Consider the following 17530-nt stretch of genomic DNA (forward strand, 5'->3'; position numbering starts at 1 on the left):
AAAGGGTGTCGAATTAATGGGTATGTCGAATTAAGGTGTTATTTACGGAAGCGTATCAGGGCCTACAGTTGGTGAGATGTTTTGTCGACTTATTTTTATTCGCATTGATAAGATGTTTTTTGCATTTCTCAATAAAATTTACTGACAAAGATGAGAAGCTTTTAGGCATTGCAACTGAATTTTTCTCGATATTCTTGAAGCTTTTGTCACTTCGACAAAAATCCTGTCGAAACTTCTTGATTTCACGACTTTGCTGAAATATTTAGTAAGACGCAAAGACGTTACTCGCATTGACAAATATACGGAAGCTTGTATGTACCCCCGCTATGAAGACATGAAGTCGTCTCCCTCGTCTTATAGAACACAACAAGTCGTCAAAATTACGACGACAAGTTTATATATACCATGTCATTTTGACAAAAAATATGTCATCATGTCGAGATACGGCATCCCGACTTTCTTACATAAATAAATTTGTCGACTTAAAGTAACATGTATGTCGACATCCATGTTATTTCTAGTCGACAAATATATTAACGTATGAAAGTCGGGATACTGTATCTCGACATGATGACATATTTTTTGTCAAAATGACATGGTATATATAAACTTGTCGTCGTAATTTTGACGACTTGTTGTGTTCTATAAGTCGAGGGAGACGACTTCATGTCTTCATAGCGGGGGTACATACAAGCTTCCGTACAAATAGCTCACGTAATTCAACAAAGTTTTTTTGCAATGATTAAAAACTTCTACGTATTACGTATTAATCATTACGTCTTCATGGAATGTTTTATGTATTACGTATTAATCATATTGTCTTCATGAAATGTTTTTGGTCAAATCGAGAAGAAACAAGTTGAAATGACGTGAAACTTTTAGATAAGTGGAGGCCCTGATAAACTTCCGTAAATATGCATTAAAGGTACATGCCTCGCTGTATATATATATAAGTAAAGTGTTTATTCTTCTTCCCATATTTGCGAATAAGTTGTTGAGTCTTCGAGATGGTGATGTTATAGACTTTAAAAACGTTCTTTGCGAGTGAAATAATTAACGTTAACAATTCGAATAATGAAGGCAACCGATGTAATGTTAACTAAATTTAGATGTAATATGCCACCAACATTAAACTCTCGTCATCATTACTCTCTCTGTATTTGCCACCTAGCTTGTGTTAACATGATATACATTTTGCCTTTAGCAAAACTTATTAAAAGATACAATGATGAACAATTTAGCTATGGTGGTAAGAACATGTACGTATGTAAGAAGAGCATGTGATATGTTCAAATGCTTAATACACAGTTGAATTGAAGCCCGTCAGTTCAAAGCATTGTGATCGCTGCGGCGTCGTTGTCGCAATCGTCGTACATTAATTTGACCTTTACTCAATTTTAAAGATATCAATATAAAGAATATTTACTTGTCCTGGCAAGAGGCAGTTGTAAGACATGGGTCTGAATTCTGAAATCTATATTTTTGAGAGTGTTGTCCTTTTTAAACTTAAATTTTTTGTCAAACTTTCCTACTTAATACTTATTAAGCTGCTCGATAGGTAAAAGAAAACCATGAAACCCGACCATGCATGTATAAAGTTGTGACGGGCGAGGAAACATGTGTTTATTTTTATAAGTCAGAGTAAAAGGGAAAACAGCAATGAGTGGATCGGTGAAATTGATGAATGAACGAAATTGCTCGTAAAATTACAACAAAACAAATCATGCATACACTGATTTTATTACAATGCCAAAGGTCCTATACCAGAAGTCAGGAGTTACACTGGAGTCTTTTATCTAGATTTGCTTCTTTCGGTCAATGTTGAGCATGTGTACGGAATCAAGCTGTTACATAACAAAGCACCTGCCCATTAATTAGCTGTGGTTCATTCTTACCTTAAAGCAACTTTAAATTCTTTTAAGTAAACTTTAAATTTAAGCTTCATTTCATATCAAATATGCTTGAAATTCTGGAAACAAAGTGATCCCTCGGAATCATTTATCACAACAAAATTACAAGAGAATTGCAGACTCGGTTTAATTGAGTCTGTACATGAGGGATAATGAATACGTGCAACATCCATTACTCCCCTAGCACCGGCTTGAGCGGTACTCAATTCTCACCACTTAATAGTGCTGGCATCAATGATCCCGAAGGACCAGAAAATATAAGAACACTGAAATTTCCTTCGAAAGGAAAGTGATTATAATACATGAAAAAGAAGGCCCTTATATGATTATGATGGCCCTAATATACCTTCATGACAAGGAACAAGTAGTATAATTGTAAACTATAATCTTAATGTTAAACTGATATCACGAAGTCATATTTGTATCTGAAATACAGCACGCGTAAAAACATTACTGGTTGGGACAACAACAGTTACATAAGAAGTCATTAGTTGCTATACAAAATATATTGTTTCCTTGGAAGTCAGTGCCTGCTAAAGATTCACTTGTTGCTGTGGAAAGTTAATGTTAACTATGGAAGTCAATGGTTCCTATAAAGTCTATGGCTGCTATGCAGTCACTGGTTGCTGATTATGGACATAGAAGAATACCTTGAATGCAGATTTAATATCTAAATTTATTACTAAATTATTAGTAATAAAAAGAAATTTATCTTACTGTTTCATGACTGGGAAATATAAATATATCTCGGTACTGTGGGAAAAGCTATGAATTCTCAGGAAATTCTGGAATGGGAAATATTGTTAAATGTAAATAAATAATATTTTATAAATCAAACTTTTGTGACTACTGGCTAAAATAAACAGGTATACCTGTTAGTGGTTATAGTGTAGACAGAGTAGAGATTGAAATAGCTTTCATACCCTGAAATAGGCCTATAATCATGTTGTTTCAGTACTAAATATAATTTCTTTCGTTTGAGGAACGAATTAGAAGGAAATTATTTTCCCTAAAGGTAACGTAGTCATCGTCAGGATATTTAGTAAAGCGTGACATGAGTGCACGGTATTTTCGTGCAGTATTTCGGTTCAGCTATAGGTAACCGACCGGTTTACATCGTTAAATTTTTATGCTCCCCAAAGGGTGGGTATATGGTCGCCGCTTTGCCCGTCCTGTCCGTCCGTCAGTCCGCTTTTCTTGTCCGTAGCATAACTTTGAAACAACAAGAGGTATCAACATGAATCTTTGTAGGTAGATAGATCTCAATGAGTAGGTGGACAATGCACAAGAACCATAACTCTGCCTTGCCTAATTTTTGAATTATTGCCCTTTGTTTATTTTTACACTTTGAACTTTGTCCGGGACATAACTCTTAAAACTATAAAAGGTATCAACATGAAACTTTATTATCAACATGAAACTTTGTAGGTAGATAGATCTCATTGAGTAGGTATGCAGTGCAAGAGAACCGGTACTCTGCCATACGCTTTCACTAACTCAGCAAATAAAAGTAACAAACGGCGATTCTTTCGTCGCGCAAAAGTCAATATCACGATGTCAGCCTTGATCTCTCTGTCTCTGTGGATGTGCAAAAGTCCTTAGCCAGAGAGTATTTAGTAACGAAGGTTCCGCGGCTTCGGTAGAAATAAGCATTGCTAAAGCAAGTGCAAACAACTGTTCACATTTGGATAAAAACTCTGTCGGTATATCCTGTAGCATATATTTTATAGTGGATGGAACAAACAGTGAAGATTTGCATTGTGTGTCTCCAAGCTTCAAACACTCGCGTATAAAATTTCCTGATCGTCCTATAAATCATCTTGCACAACCATATAAATGTCAGCAATCGACGGTCCAAGTTGATGCCCGCGTTTTAAAGCAATCGAACGTTTGATAGTGCTTCTGCTTCTTATAAATGTTTCGATGAAAACAGAAAACAGTCGAACGTGGATGTCATTTACTTATTAGGCATAAAAAGGGAAACTTATTTGTTTTGAGCGAATATTCAATTTATTACACTGAGAAGTGTACTTTGCATTCGCTAAAATATTGCAATTTTTTCTCATTTCTCAGTGTGGTATATAACATATTCAATGAATAACAATAAGCATAAGTACATTATATAAACACTTTAGTTACACTGCATGTGTATATGCAATTAATTCTCGTTATTTTAATTATGTTTAATTGATAAGAGAGATGTATATACAAAAGACCGGTAAAATACAAATTGAGTATATTTTTTGGCGACCAGTTGCCCATATGAGGGAGTTCTCAGAAGAGTATAAGTCATTTTATATTTTGGAGGATTTACAAGATACAGATAGATACCCCAATTCCATAAGTTTCTCCAGGTTCTTTAGCGGGCTAAATGTTTAAGTATTCATACACGGGACCTCGACATAGAGTTTCATCCAAAAAGAATGATAAGTATTTTCAGTTGGCTAGCACGGGAATCGAACCCACAATGTCGAAATTACAAGTCTCGCTCTCTAACCGATTGAGCTATGCGGGCTGACATAAAATTTTGTAAAACGAGTAAAGAAAATATTATAATGCGAACCTTTTACGAGTTTTAGAATTTTAGAGTTACTATGCTTATATCTGATATTAGAAATTATTGATAATTGCTACACATTATCTTTGACTTCACAAAAAGTAGATAAGTCATGTTTAAAATTCTAGACACTATTATTTTTTAAGAAAAGACAAACTTAACCTGTCATTTTTTTTGGGAACATGACTTTCAATACATTGTTTATTCATTCTTTTATTCAAATTAGACATAGATTTTAAAGGAAAGTCAGAATCGAAATATTTTACACGTGAGTATGCATTTAGAATATCGTAACTACGTAAAGTGTGGTTTACATTTCAAATATTCATATAACATGCGAAACTAGGATCACGTGGCCATTTTATGGTTTATTTCGATGTACACCGCGCCTCAGTTTAACAAAGATGCTAAAACGAAACTAGGATTACAAATTGAAAAGTGCGGCAATTGTTAAACTAATGAATAGATATTCTTTAAACACTGGCTCATGTTCATGCCAGCGTAATATTAGTGTAGTAGAGGATTATCTTCGCTGTGCCCCGTGCCCTCCTCCGATGATGTCCTACGAGGAATTCAGGAATCACACGCTTAACATGTTACCAAAGATAGATATGTGTATTATAAGCAAAAGGTGTATACGAGGCAACAGTACTGCATATGCTATCGACTGTCCAGCATCCCTATTTGACAACTGTCCTGAGACAACTACGAAATCAAAAGATCCGATAGTTGATGCGTCTTTTAATGTCACTATTGTTGTGATAATTAGTATTACATTTGCAGTTATTGTAATAATTACTGTTGTATTCATTGTCCTGAGGTGAGTAAATACTCTTTTTTTAATTTCAGATATACTATTGACACATTTTTACTGTCGTTTTAATGACCCTAGTTATTTTAGTGATGTTTGCGTGCTTCCGAATAATCACTTTCGTTCACTTTCACTTCTTTTCCCTGCGCTAAGTAAGCATTTAAACCAGTAAAGCTTATAATTTTTAGATGTGTTGAATTTATGATTCAGCCTGATTTTATTGACCTGTCAATAATGAATACATTATAGCATTCATTTGAATATTCGGTCAAATTCGATTCTGTCCGTATAGTTTATAAATAAGCAGTATATGAATGATGTTTTGAAAAGTCACACTGGCTTAATGTTTATGTCGTGGTCACATCCGCACTAGCTCGGTCCGTTAAGTAACTGCCTAATATATGAGATGTCTGTGGTTCGAACCCTACTGTTGCCATTGTTATAAACCTATTCTTTCTCTATTTTTGCAGTATGGAAATTGTCAAGAGCTAGCAAAATTGTCAACAACTTAATAGACATTGAAATGACATTTATTCCTTTTAATACGAATGAATTTAAAATATTATTTCTTAAACCATGTTACTTTATAAAAAGAAAAGAAGTATAAACTTTACCAAAACAAGTGCAAGGCATATTTCGAAGAACGAACAACATGAAAAATAATAATAAAAAAACATAGACCTACGGGGTCTTGATCTTCCAACACGACATTAAACTACATGTAGGAAACTCTATTGCGCTATAACGTTATAACTATTTCATAGACACAAATTAAATTGTTTCACATCTTACTGGTACATGGCACGAAACTTACCTGAAATCTATCGACGATTAATAAATTGTGCGCCAGCATTCAGTTGACAGGTTAATCAAATCAAACAATATTTTTAAAGACTGTTGTACATGTATTAATTTATTATACATGTATATATGTATATTTACCGTACACGCATAAGCATGTAGTTTAGTGTACATTTACCCCTTGGCTATTAAATTTAATGTAAATAGTAGTCGGATGTGAAATATTTGATTTTTTGTGTGTTTCAGGAGAAAAGGAAAGGTAAATATTTTTGATTTACTTTTACCTGTATAAATTTTAAACAGGTAACATTTAAAAATAAACACAAGCACTCAATTGAATTGTATAAACGTTGGTGGGTAGTTAAACTTTTGTAAGATATTGGTTTAAATAACCAGCGTAAATTTCTGGTTAATTTAACCCACGTGTATAGGAGGGGGGTTAAATATGGTGGCATATTTCTGCCACCAGATAACCTGATACCTAACTAGTTAATTAAGAGGTTAACTAGTTACGTAACTGGTTAACCTGATAACTAACTAGTTAATTAAGAGGTTAACTAGTTACGTAACTAGTTAACCTGATACCTAACTAGTTAATTAAGAGGTTAACTAGTTACGTAACTAGTTATCCTGGTAACTAACTAGTTAATTAAGAGGTTAACTAGTTACGTAACTAGTTAACCTCTTAATTAACTAGTTAGTTATATGGTTATCTGGTGGCAGAAATATGCCACCATAGTTAAATCTTAATTCTAACCCACGGTTAGGTTAATTTAACCAACGTTTATACGATTGCGTGCAGACGATTTTGCTTATTGAGAAGTGAAGAAGATGTGATAAAATATATTGCGTACAATGTTATTATATAGGTTTTATTCTTGTCATTTGACGGAAATAGCATTTTGTATTAACGATGAATTTATAATAAATAACATAAAATAGAATGAATTTGAGGGAAAAGAGAATTATTTAAATTCATATTATTAAAAGAAACTGAAGAATTATCAAACAAATGAGTCTCGAAATAATTTTATAACAACTATATTATAAACTCATATAATGGTTAACAAACAATAATTTCCAATGCTTATTGTACTCCTGTTATATAAGTTTATGCTCAGTCTTATCAAATTTCAGTGTCGGTGTAAATGCAATGATGAATCAGTTTTATGTCTATCTGGAGAACTAGGATGTTTTGAAAAAAGCACGAAAGGGACATATTCTGAAGCATCTCAAGAAACAGAAGAGAACCAGTTATCAAACATGGGCGAACCTGATGAGGACGAGAATGAAGCTGAGAATAAAGGCGCAGAAAGAAATATCACAAAAACTGTTGAAACTATTGAAATTGAAGTTTTCCACGATGTATCTGAACCAAATATGAATGAACACTCGGAAACCAGAGATACTTTCAAAAATGATTCCGACAGCGACAGTGACTCTAAATTTGAAATGGCACTTGAAAGTGTGGTATAAGCTTATTGGATTTGCTCGAAGTTAACTTCAAGTTAATTTCAATGGAAGTCTGGTAACGAAATTTACTTTTACTTTATTGGAAATAATGGATTTTGTATCACACGTGCATTTCTCATTATTCAACTATGACCGGAACTCAGAGTAAAAAACGAACTGAAAACGTGTGCTCGTGATTTTATCATCGGCGTCGGTGTTACCCATTTTATCAACACATTTCACAAAAAGTGAATCTTGTTGTTTATGTACGTTCATGTGTTCATTGTGTGATTTCAAAATACATTGCTTAAACAATAATTATGATGCATGTTATAAGTTTTAATTCCTATATATTTTATATATTTAGACAAATGAATTTGTAATGGAACACATAAAAAGTACAGTTCTGTTATTAAAGGAACATTAAGCTTAAAAAATAAACAAATATTTCTGTCTGTACAAGGACAATCATCTGTTTGACAATGGTGTAATATTGGATTAAGAATATGAGAGATTCTTATAACCTAAAGAAAACAGCGACAAATATGAAATAATTTGTATGTAATACAAAGTGGATTTACGACTTCCATACAAAATGCTTTATCACTTTAAGTGTACATGTACTTTTTTACGAATCGCAAAAGAAGCATAATATGGCTCTGGTGTCTAGTCAATGAGTAACTTTTTGTAAACTGTAACAAAGAACCAAAAATATAGAGTTTTTGAAAAATAAAAATAATAACATTTAGAGGCTTAATGGATGTTTTACTTATTATTGATACAAGTTCAAAAATAAGCGGGGTCATTAACGGAATTATAAACAGTGTTTTAAACAAACGTTTTGTGGTGCTCCGATATTCTTGACTTTTTGTCCTTTTTTCACCATAAATTGCTATTAGTTCTAAAGTTTAATCAAAGTATATTGAAAAACTCAAGGCATTTACATGCAAAAGAGTTACTATCAGTTTTAAACAAAATACATTAACATACATCATTATAATAATATATTGAGACAACAAAAATATTATTTACGGTATATGATTTGAATCAAAATCTATAAATGAACTCAACAAAAAAGCTGAGATCAACATTATTTGAAGACTAAACCATTGAGAATAACAAGAATTACATTTATTTATTTTAAGGGATGTTGCCAACAAAAAATGGCGTTTACTTATATGATTGCAGAATTATTTAACAACATTTACTAATTTAACAAGAACAAAGTTGACATTAGCTGTTCAGATTGTAAAACATCAGGGTTTCTTGGGTATTGCGAAATATTGTTTTTCTCTCAGTATTGATACCAAAATTTGGTTGACGAGTTAATAAGTGACAATATGTTTGCATGTATTGCATATAAATATTTTGTCAGTTATAACCTGCTGATCAAATCCAAAGATGAGCCCCGATCCGGATTTCCGGCAACAATTTTAACATCAAAAATGCTGCACAAGAGTTAGCCGTTACGTTTATGCTGTGGAATAGATAAGTGTTTAAATAACACTCAGTCATTTTAAAGCTGCGCGAAGATTGTTTTCAGTGGATATCCCAACCAAAATAGAGAACGTTTACAAATTGCGTCATAACTGCTCGGTATGCACAGGAAGGTTGACTAAACTGGCGAGGAAATGTAAACGTGTGGAACGGTAAAAATGAAGGTGAATGGCCAAAATTTGGAGCTCGTACCACAATACGCAGTGCGTATGCACTATTTTATAACTGCCAGAAAGTCGTGGCTAAAGCTCCTGCAACAGAGAACAGGAGTGTCACTGGAAAATTTTGTCGAGATTCGGTTCTTAATTTTGGCAGTTTTTTTAGCATGTTATGGTACAGCCCGTTAGCGAACCGGCGAGTACGGAATCAAGCTTCTCCATGACAACTCACTTGCCCATAAATCAGCTGTGGTTTTCAGTGAAAATAATATTGAAATTTTACCACATCCAAATGCAGCCCTGATCTTGCTTCCTGTAATGGTTACCTTAACCAATGCATGTATTAACATGAGAGGTCGCCGCTACAAATCTTGTAACGCCGTGTCGACATCCCGTTTTTCCGGTGCGCACTATGCGTATATCAAGTAGATATGGCGGTTTGAAAGTGCATCCCAATAAATGGATGATTTTTAGAATGGCTGGACCAACCATCCTTCACACAGAAATATCTACAGCGCCACACTAATAGATACTTTTCAAATTCCCTCGTAGCTAACTTTTATCAACAGCAATTTAACAACAAAATGTTTTCAATTTCAATGAACCCGTTTTGCTGGACTGCTAGGTTTTCAGGCTAATAGGTTGCTAATTTTGAATTCTTTTATGTGAACTTGAAGTTTAAGTTTCAATTCATTTCAAGTAAACTTGAAGTTTCTTCTAAAAGGAGTGGTTGTAATGTATCGCTCATCTTAATATCAATACTCTCCATGACAAGGAACAAGTAATATTGTAAACTATAAACTAAAGCAGATATAAAATCTATATCATAAACTGATATCAAATGTAAAAGTTCATATTTGTGAAACATTACTGGTTCCTATTGCTAAGGGAAAAGAACAGTTACATAAGAAGTCACTGTTTGCTGTACAAAATAAATGGTTTCCTTGAAAGACAGTGTCTGCTGTGAAATTCAATGGTAGGTTCACTGGTTGCTATAGAAAAGTTAATGTTTGCTATGGAAGTCACTGGTTGCTATAAAGTCAATGGCTGTTCTGAAGCCACTGGTTGCTGGTGATTGACATATATTCTTCTGGCGGCATGCAACTTTAATATTTAAGTTTATTAGTAATAAAAAGAAATTTATGTAACTGTTTCATGACTCCGGGCATTAGATTGGAAAATAGTCATATATCTCGGTTCTGTTGGAAAAACTAGGAATTCCCAGGAAATTCTAGAATTTCCTGGGAAATATTGTTATTTTTTATAATATTTTTTATAAACAATCAAACTTTGTGATTTCTGGCCAAATATTCACCTGTGGGTATGTATACATGTAAGTGGTTACAGTGTATAATAGCTTTCACACCCTGAAGAAAGCCCTTTATCCTGTAGTACTAAATGGTATTATTTGTGCATACACTGCTTAATCCTAATTTTTACTGATTGATTCGTGATCACAGTTGGCTTATTTAAGTTTATTCATCATGAAGTACAGTTTAATTCAGCCAGTGACTTATAAATGTAGAAATTAATGAATATGAGACCCCGTTTTTAATTTTAATCACTGTTGTTGAAGAGGATTTTATTAAGATTGTGGCATGCGAAGGCACTTGTGCTGGAAGTAGGTCTTGTCTAGGAAAAATACATAAAAATGCTGCTCTTGCAAAACAGACTCAATGGACATTCAACAGTAGTGTATGGAAACTGAACTTAAAACGTTAACAACACTTTGCTAGAAAATGAAACTGGAATTTTTTTGATACTCCCAAATCCCCAATACAATGTAAGTTTCATATTTTATATTACATATTTGAATTTACAGTAATATTAAAAAGTTGAACGAACCGGTAATGTGGTGAATATTCTTTGTTATTTTACTGTCACTGTTTAGTTAATGTTCCAGTTACTGATATACTGTTATAGTTACTTCACTGCTACTGTTTTTGATATTTTTCCTGTAAACAACTGTTTAATGGTTACTTTACTGTAATTGTACTGCTACTGTTCCTGTTACTTTACTGTTATAGTCATTTCACTGTTACTGTTCTATTATACCTGTTACCACACTGTTACTGTTCTGTTATTGTTCCTGTAACTACACTGTTACTATTCTGTAATTGTTCCTGTAACTACACTGTTCTGTTATTGTTCATGCTACTATACTGTTACTGTTTTGTTATTGTTATTGTTCCTGTTAATATACTGTTACTGTTCTGTTATTTATTGTTCCTGTTACTTTACTGTTACTGTTCTGTTATTGTCATTGTTCCTGTTACTTACTGTTATTGTTCTGTTATTGTTACTGTTTCTGTTACTATACTGTTACTGTTCTGTTATTGTTCCTGTTACTACACTGTTACTGTTCTGTTATTGTTCCTGTTATTTTACTGTTACTGTTCTGTAATTGTAACTGTTACTGTTCTGTAATTGTAACTGTTCTGTTATTGTTCCTGTTATTTTACTGTTACTGTTCTGTTACTGTTATTGTTCTTGTTACTGTTATGTTAAAGTTAAATTTCTGTTACCGTTCTGTTATTTTTTTGTTTACAATTGTTATTGTTACTTCACTGTTACTGTTCTGTTATTGTTCAAGTTACTATACTGTTATAGTCACTTTGCAGTTACTGTTCTGTTATTGTTGCTGTTCGATACTGTTAGAGTTACTTTATTGTTACCGTTCTGTTATTGTTTTTGTTAACAACTGTTATTGTTACTTTACTCTTACTGTTCTGTTATTGTTCCTGTTACTTTACTGTTTTAGTTACTTTACTGTTATTGTTCCTGTTAATGTACTGTTATTGTTACTTTCCTGTTACTGTTCTGTTATTGTTTCTGTTATTCTACTGCTGTAGTTATGTTACTGTTCTGATATTGTTCCTGTTATTATACTGTTATTGTTATTGTTCTGTTATTGTTCCTGTTACTTTACAGTTACAGTTACTTTACTGTTATTTTTCCTGTTACAATGCTGTTATAGTTACTTTACTGTTACTGTTTTGTTATTTTTCCTGTTACTCTACTTTTACTGTTCTGTTATTGTTCCTTTTACTTCACTGTTATAGTTACTTAACTGTTCTGTTATTTTTCTCCTTAATATACTGTATACTATAGTTACTTTACTTTTACTGTTTGTAATTGTTCCTGTTACTATTATGTTATAGTTACTTTACCGTTACTTTACTGTTACTGTTCTGTTTTTGTTACTGTTACTATACTGATATTGTTACTTTTCTGTTACTGTTCTGTTATTGTTCCTGTTACTTTACTGTTATTGTTACTTTCATGTTACTCTTCTGTTATTGTTCTTGTTACTACACTGTTATTGTTACTTTCCTGTTACTGTTCTGTTATTGTTCCTTTTACTACGTTATAGTTACTTTACTGTTACTGTTCTGTTATTGTTCCTGTTACTGTTGTGCTACACTTACTTTACTGTTCTATTATACCTCAAATTATTAAACAGTTATATAGTTACTTTATTGAGTACTGTTTCTTTAGTGTTACTGTGTCTTACTTTTACTTTCATCGTACTGGTGTTCTACTATAATAATTTGTTTCAGTATCAATTACTTATAACATTTATTCTCTCTTACAGTACCTTTACATTATTTTACTGTTAAGTCACTGGTTACTTTTATGTTTTACATTTTTTTGTTTAACTTAGTGTACTGTTTCATTTTTATTACTGTTATGTTACTTACTAAACTCGTTAACGAGTAATTTATATTTATCTACTACAGGAATCACTATGCTGCAAGAGTACTGATTTCACCTGATTTGAAATATACATGCTGACCATTTTGGAAGAGATTAGAGAAGAGCCCTTGAATGTTAAGCTGTTCTACAAATCTTTGAAACAATCAATTCCTTGCTTTACTGGAACACCAATGGTTGTAAATAGTCTTAAGCTATTGGCAGAGAATTACACAGGTATTTGATTGTTTTATTGCTATAATGCCCCCAAAGGGCAGCATATCAAATCGTACCTTTCTGTCTGTCTAGTCGTCCCCACTTACACAACATTCGTGACCGGATTGTAAAATTATCATGCATTGAAGGGTTTTAAAACAACTTACCACACATGTCTACCACATTATAGTGATGTGTCATGTCTAAGACCCATATGTCTCTACTTCAAAGGCCAAGCCCAAACTTACAGTGTGAAGGCTCACATTCTCATAATTAGAGTTTCTGGAATGTAAATTTGTCATACATGGAAGGATTTTTTTATTAAATAGCCTAACATATATGTCTACCACATCAAGACGATGTGTTGCGTTCAAGATCCATGTCCTTACCGCCAAGGTCAAGGTCTCACTTATAGTTTGAAGGTTCTCATTCTCACAAGAAGAGTCTGGAGATACACTTTTGTGTCCGAACTGTACCTTTGTGATGCATTGAAGGGCATATATATCTACGACATCAAGACAACGTGTCACGTCTAAGGCCCATGTTACTATCTAAAAGGTCAAGGTCAGACTTAGATATTGAAGGTACACGTTCGTGTCCGGACTGTAACTTTGTCATGAATTGGAGGATTTTAAAAGAAATTTGCACAAATGTCTACTTCTACATCATGATGATGTGTCGCGTCTTAAACCCATGTCCCTACTTCAAAGGTCATGGTCATTGAGTTTTAAGGTTCACATTTTAAAAATACACATATTTGTGTCCGGACTATAACTTTATAACTTTTTTAGATAACCTAGCATAATATTATATGTCTACAACATCAAGACGACGTATCACTTTTTACCTCCAATGTCAATGTAGTAACTTTGCAAGGAATACCACTTTATTTCACAAGAACAATATTATGCAATAAGTCACTTTTATTCTCTTTTCTATTCGATTTCCCTTTTAGCAGTACTTATGAAACAGTTCGTTTTGTGACGGACGAATAGACGGACGGATAGACATACGGATAGACAGACAGGAGACGTAGATGTGATCCTTATATATCAATGTGGCCATACCACGTGACTTTTCGGGTACGGAACACGCCGATTTTTCACCCGATTCAGGTATGTTTTTTCTTCATAACTTATTTATTACTCAACCGATTTTGATCAGATAAGGCGCAGAGTACCCGTAATTATATCAGCTATCCACGGTATATCAAAATTCTGAAAACCCCTGAATGGTTTTTGAGAACATTCGAGTACAGTTTTCTTTTCATAGCCTGGGCCGAGGGGAACGGTACACACTCATTTGTCATAACAAGCAATTTCTAGCAAGTCATATGTTTTTGACACTATTTAATAGAAAAATACATGTTAAATCTGATATATTAACTATGTCCAATGTATCGAGTGAACGCAGTGATGATTTAGCATATTTTCATAAAGTTATGTTGAAATGGTACGGAACACACTGTTATTTCTAAAGATACGGTACACACACAATTTCTGTCTATGTAATAATTCTAAAATAAAATATATTAAAATTTAATTTCATTTATAATGTGAGTGATTTTTTTTCACAGTTATACATTTTATTAATTTAAACGAGAACCCAGGGACCTGTTTTGCAATGTATCATAGTGCTTACTTTAAATGTTTATATGTATTTGTGCATTATATTTCAAGAGATCACGCTTAACATTTACAACCTCCATGTAATTGTCCTACATGTATTTAAAATCACCTAGGGTATGTTAAACACTTCGACCTTCAAAGAATCAGGTAGTTGCGCTCTATAGAAAAAATGTTGTTATATAATGCTGTGTTTATTGTTCTTTATTGTTGTTTTTTTTATTTCTTTTAGTTTAAGTTATATGTCTTTTTGCTTCATCCTGAAAATTAAACAAGGACATGACCTAAATCGCTGGAAAGTATCATTATACTTGATAACAATTTACATATATTTATTTTTTGTTAATAATAAGCAAGTCATTAGGTACAATTTTGCCATATCATAGTCATGTTTAATTAAATCAAATCATAGAAGGCGCTGAATTTGTTTGGGTCTCAGAATGTCAGAAAGGGGAAGGCTGTGAGATTGTAAACCAATTTGTTTTTGTATAGTGCCACCAATGTTGTTTCTATTGTCATAACTGTAGTAAATTGGCTAGAAGGCTTATTGCAACACTGATATGTAATTCATTGTTTATTTGGCTTAAACAATTAAAAAACAAAAACAAAACAAAAACAGGAGTTGCCTTAACTTGGATTTGAACTCAGGACATCTCTCTTCATAAACGAGCATGTAACCCCTCGACCACGGGGAAGTTATAAGATAACAGCCTGAAGAAAACCATATCATTCTAAATTAGGGTTTGTAACCCTTATTAATTTCGTTTGACACTGATGTAAATAATCATGGAGCTTAATATTACATGTATGTCTGTAAAGAATTACACAATATTTGAAATCTTTGACCAATCGGAACTACCTTTTCTTTTCCCGAGAAGGCTTGAAAATTAATGCTCCCGTCATTTGACAATCTTAACACAGTGATCCCCCTTATTTTTTAAGTAACCGCTTCTAGGGGTTCGGATTACTTTCTTATTTTGCAAATAAACATATCAGAGCCTGAAATTTCGCTACCATTATTTGTTTGGTCTGACGACCCAAACAAATAAAAATTTAGTCGCCATTGCTTAATTTTTTAATGTTCATAGGCACGAAGCTTTAAAAATAACTTTTAATTCATGTAATTAGGTCATTTTTGGTTAGGTTTCACGGCTCATAAAACTGACATTATCATGTGGCGACTTTCGTGTTTTACAAGTGCCCCTTTGGGTTTAAATAAAGGAAAGAACGGGCACCTGAGTAAAACGACCGACATTCTGTACGGTACTAAGAAAACTTTCTCACATAAAAAATCGAAACATCTAAGTCACTTGTGGTCTCGTACCTACTTCATGTAGTATATAAAACAGAACGCAGCCTCCAAAATCCATAGCATTTGATTGACAAAATGGGTATTATTAAAATATCATTTTATTTTTAACACAAACACGCAAGCACACATATCCATGAACTCAAGTGTTAAATGTATCTTGAAATAAAAATTAAGATAGGCATAATTTTACCAAATTTCCTAACATGTATACCTTACATGTATATGTAACAAGGTTACCTTGTATAAACTACGTTACGTTATATAACAGGCCTTGTACCCATATGGGTTCTTCAAATTATTAATTTTGATTGCACGTGTAACTGCGAAATATAATTGTCCATATGTAAATAATTTGATAATTTAGATACATGCAGTTAGATTGGGACCCTGGCAGATGATTCATACCAAATATCATGTGGCCGAAAAAAACTTTAAACTTTCCGTGATTTAAAAAAATCCACTTACATCAAAACCAGCGTTTTTTCTCCAAATTAAACAACATTTTGCAAGGAACATATATTTCCAACTTACTCCTAACTTCTTGTTTGTTTATATATTCATACTACGTTTAGACAGTCATTTATATATTCGAACAAACAAATTATATAAAATAATAATCGCACATAACAGATGTCCATGAATTTCATAATTCGTTTTATAATCCAAAAGAATATACCTAATTGTTTCAAATGAAAATCAAAACAAAACAAAATTTTGAATGTCTTCCGTATCCCTCCCTAAAATTTTAACATTTTATAGCCAAAAATTAATTGCTCAACATATAAAATCGAATTTTGCGCAACGTACTCTCAAAATGTTCTTTTATTTTTTTCAATAATCCTGTTTGTAAACATCAAACTGTAGGCATAATGATACTTTGCAAAACAGGTCCCAGGGTTCTCGTTTAAATTAATAAAATGTATAACTATGAAAAAAATCATTCACTTTATAATTGAAATTATTTTTTATATACATTTTATTTTAGAATGTTTCAAAGACAGAAATTGTGTGTGTACCGTATCTTTTGAAATAACAGTGTGTTCCGTATCATTTTAACATAACTTTATGAAAATATGCTAAAACATCACTGCATTCACTCGATACATTGGACATAGTAAATATATCAGATTTAACATGTATTTTTCTATGAAATAGTGTCAAAAAACATATGACTTGCTAGAAATCGCATGTTATGCCAAATGAGTGTGTACCGTTCCCCTCGGCCCAGGCTATGAAAAGAAAACTGTACTCGAATGTTCTCAAAAACCATTCAGGGGTTTTCAGAATTTTGATATACTGTGGATAACTTATATAATTACGGGTACTCTGCGCCTTATCTCATCAAAATCGGTAAAGTAATAAATAAGTTATGAAGAAAAAACATACCTGAATCGGGTGAAAAATCGGCGTGTTCCGTACCCGAAAAGTCACGTGGTATGGCCACATTGTATATGTCGCCACTAACGGTATCTATTTTCTTACTTTACTTTATCTTATT

At 32.8% G+C, this 17530-nt stretch overlaps 1 protein-coding gene across 3 annotated transcripts; it reads left to right on the top strand.

Moving 5' to 3' along the window:
* Nucleotides 1-4802: 4802 nt before the first annotated feature.
* On the top strand, nt 4803-8783 carry LOC132736139 (uncharacterized). 3 transcript variants are annotated; one of them, XM_060723223.1, is made up of 3 exons: nt 4803-5287; nt 6326-6338; nt 7217-8680. In XM_060723223.1, the coding sequence occupies exons 1-3, from the start codon at nt 4926-4928 to the stop codon at nt 7553-7555; spliced, it is 714 nt and encodes a 237-aa protein (XP_060579206.1). In that variant the 5' UTR covers nt 4803-4925; the 3' UTR covers nt 7556-8680. The 3 variants fall into 3 exon arrangements, 1 of the variants encoding a protein (XP_060579206.1); XR_009626552.1 differs by lacking the exons at nt 4803-5287; nt 6326-6338 and adding an exon at nt 6646-6948 and having other exon boundaries at nt 7217-8783; XR_009626553.1 differs by lacking the exons at nt 4803-5287; nt 6326-6338 and adding an exon at nt 6646-6929 and having other exon boundaries at nt 7217-8783.
* Nucleotides 8784-17530: the final 8747 nt, after the last annotated feature.

The sequence above is a fragment of the Ruditapes philippinarum genome, unplaced genomic scaffold (genome assembly GCF_026571515.1).
Source record: "Ruditapes philippinarum isolate M1 unplaced genomic scaffold, ASM2657151v2 ctg2263_1_1_1_1, whole genome shotgun sequence".
Lineage (NCBI taxonomy): Eukaryota > Metazoa > Mollusca > Bivalvia > Venerida > Veneridae > Ruditapes > Ruditapes philippinarum.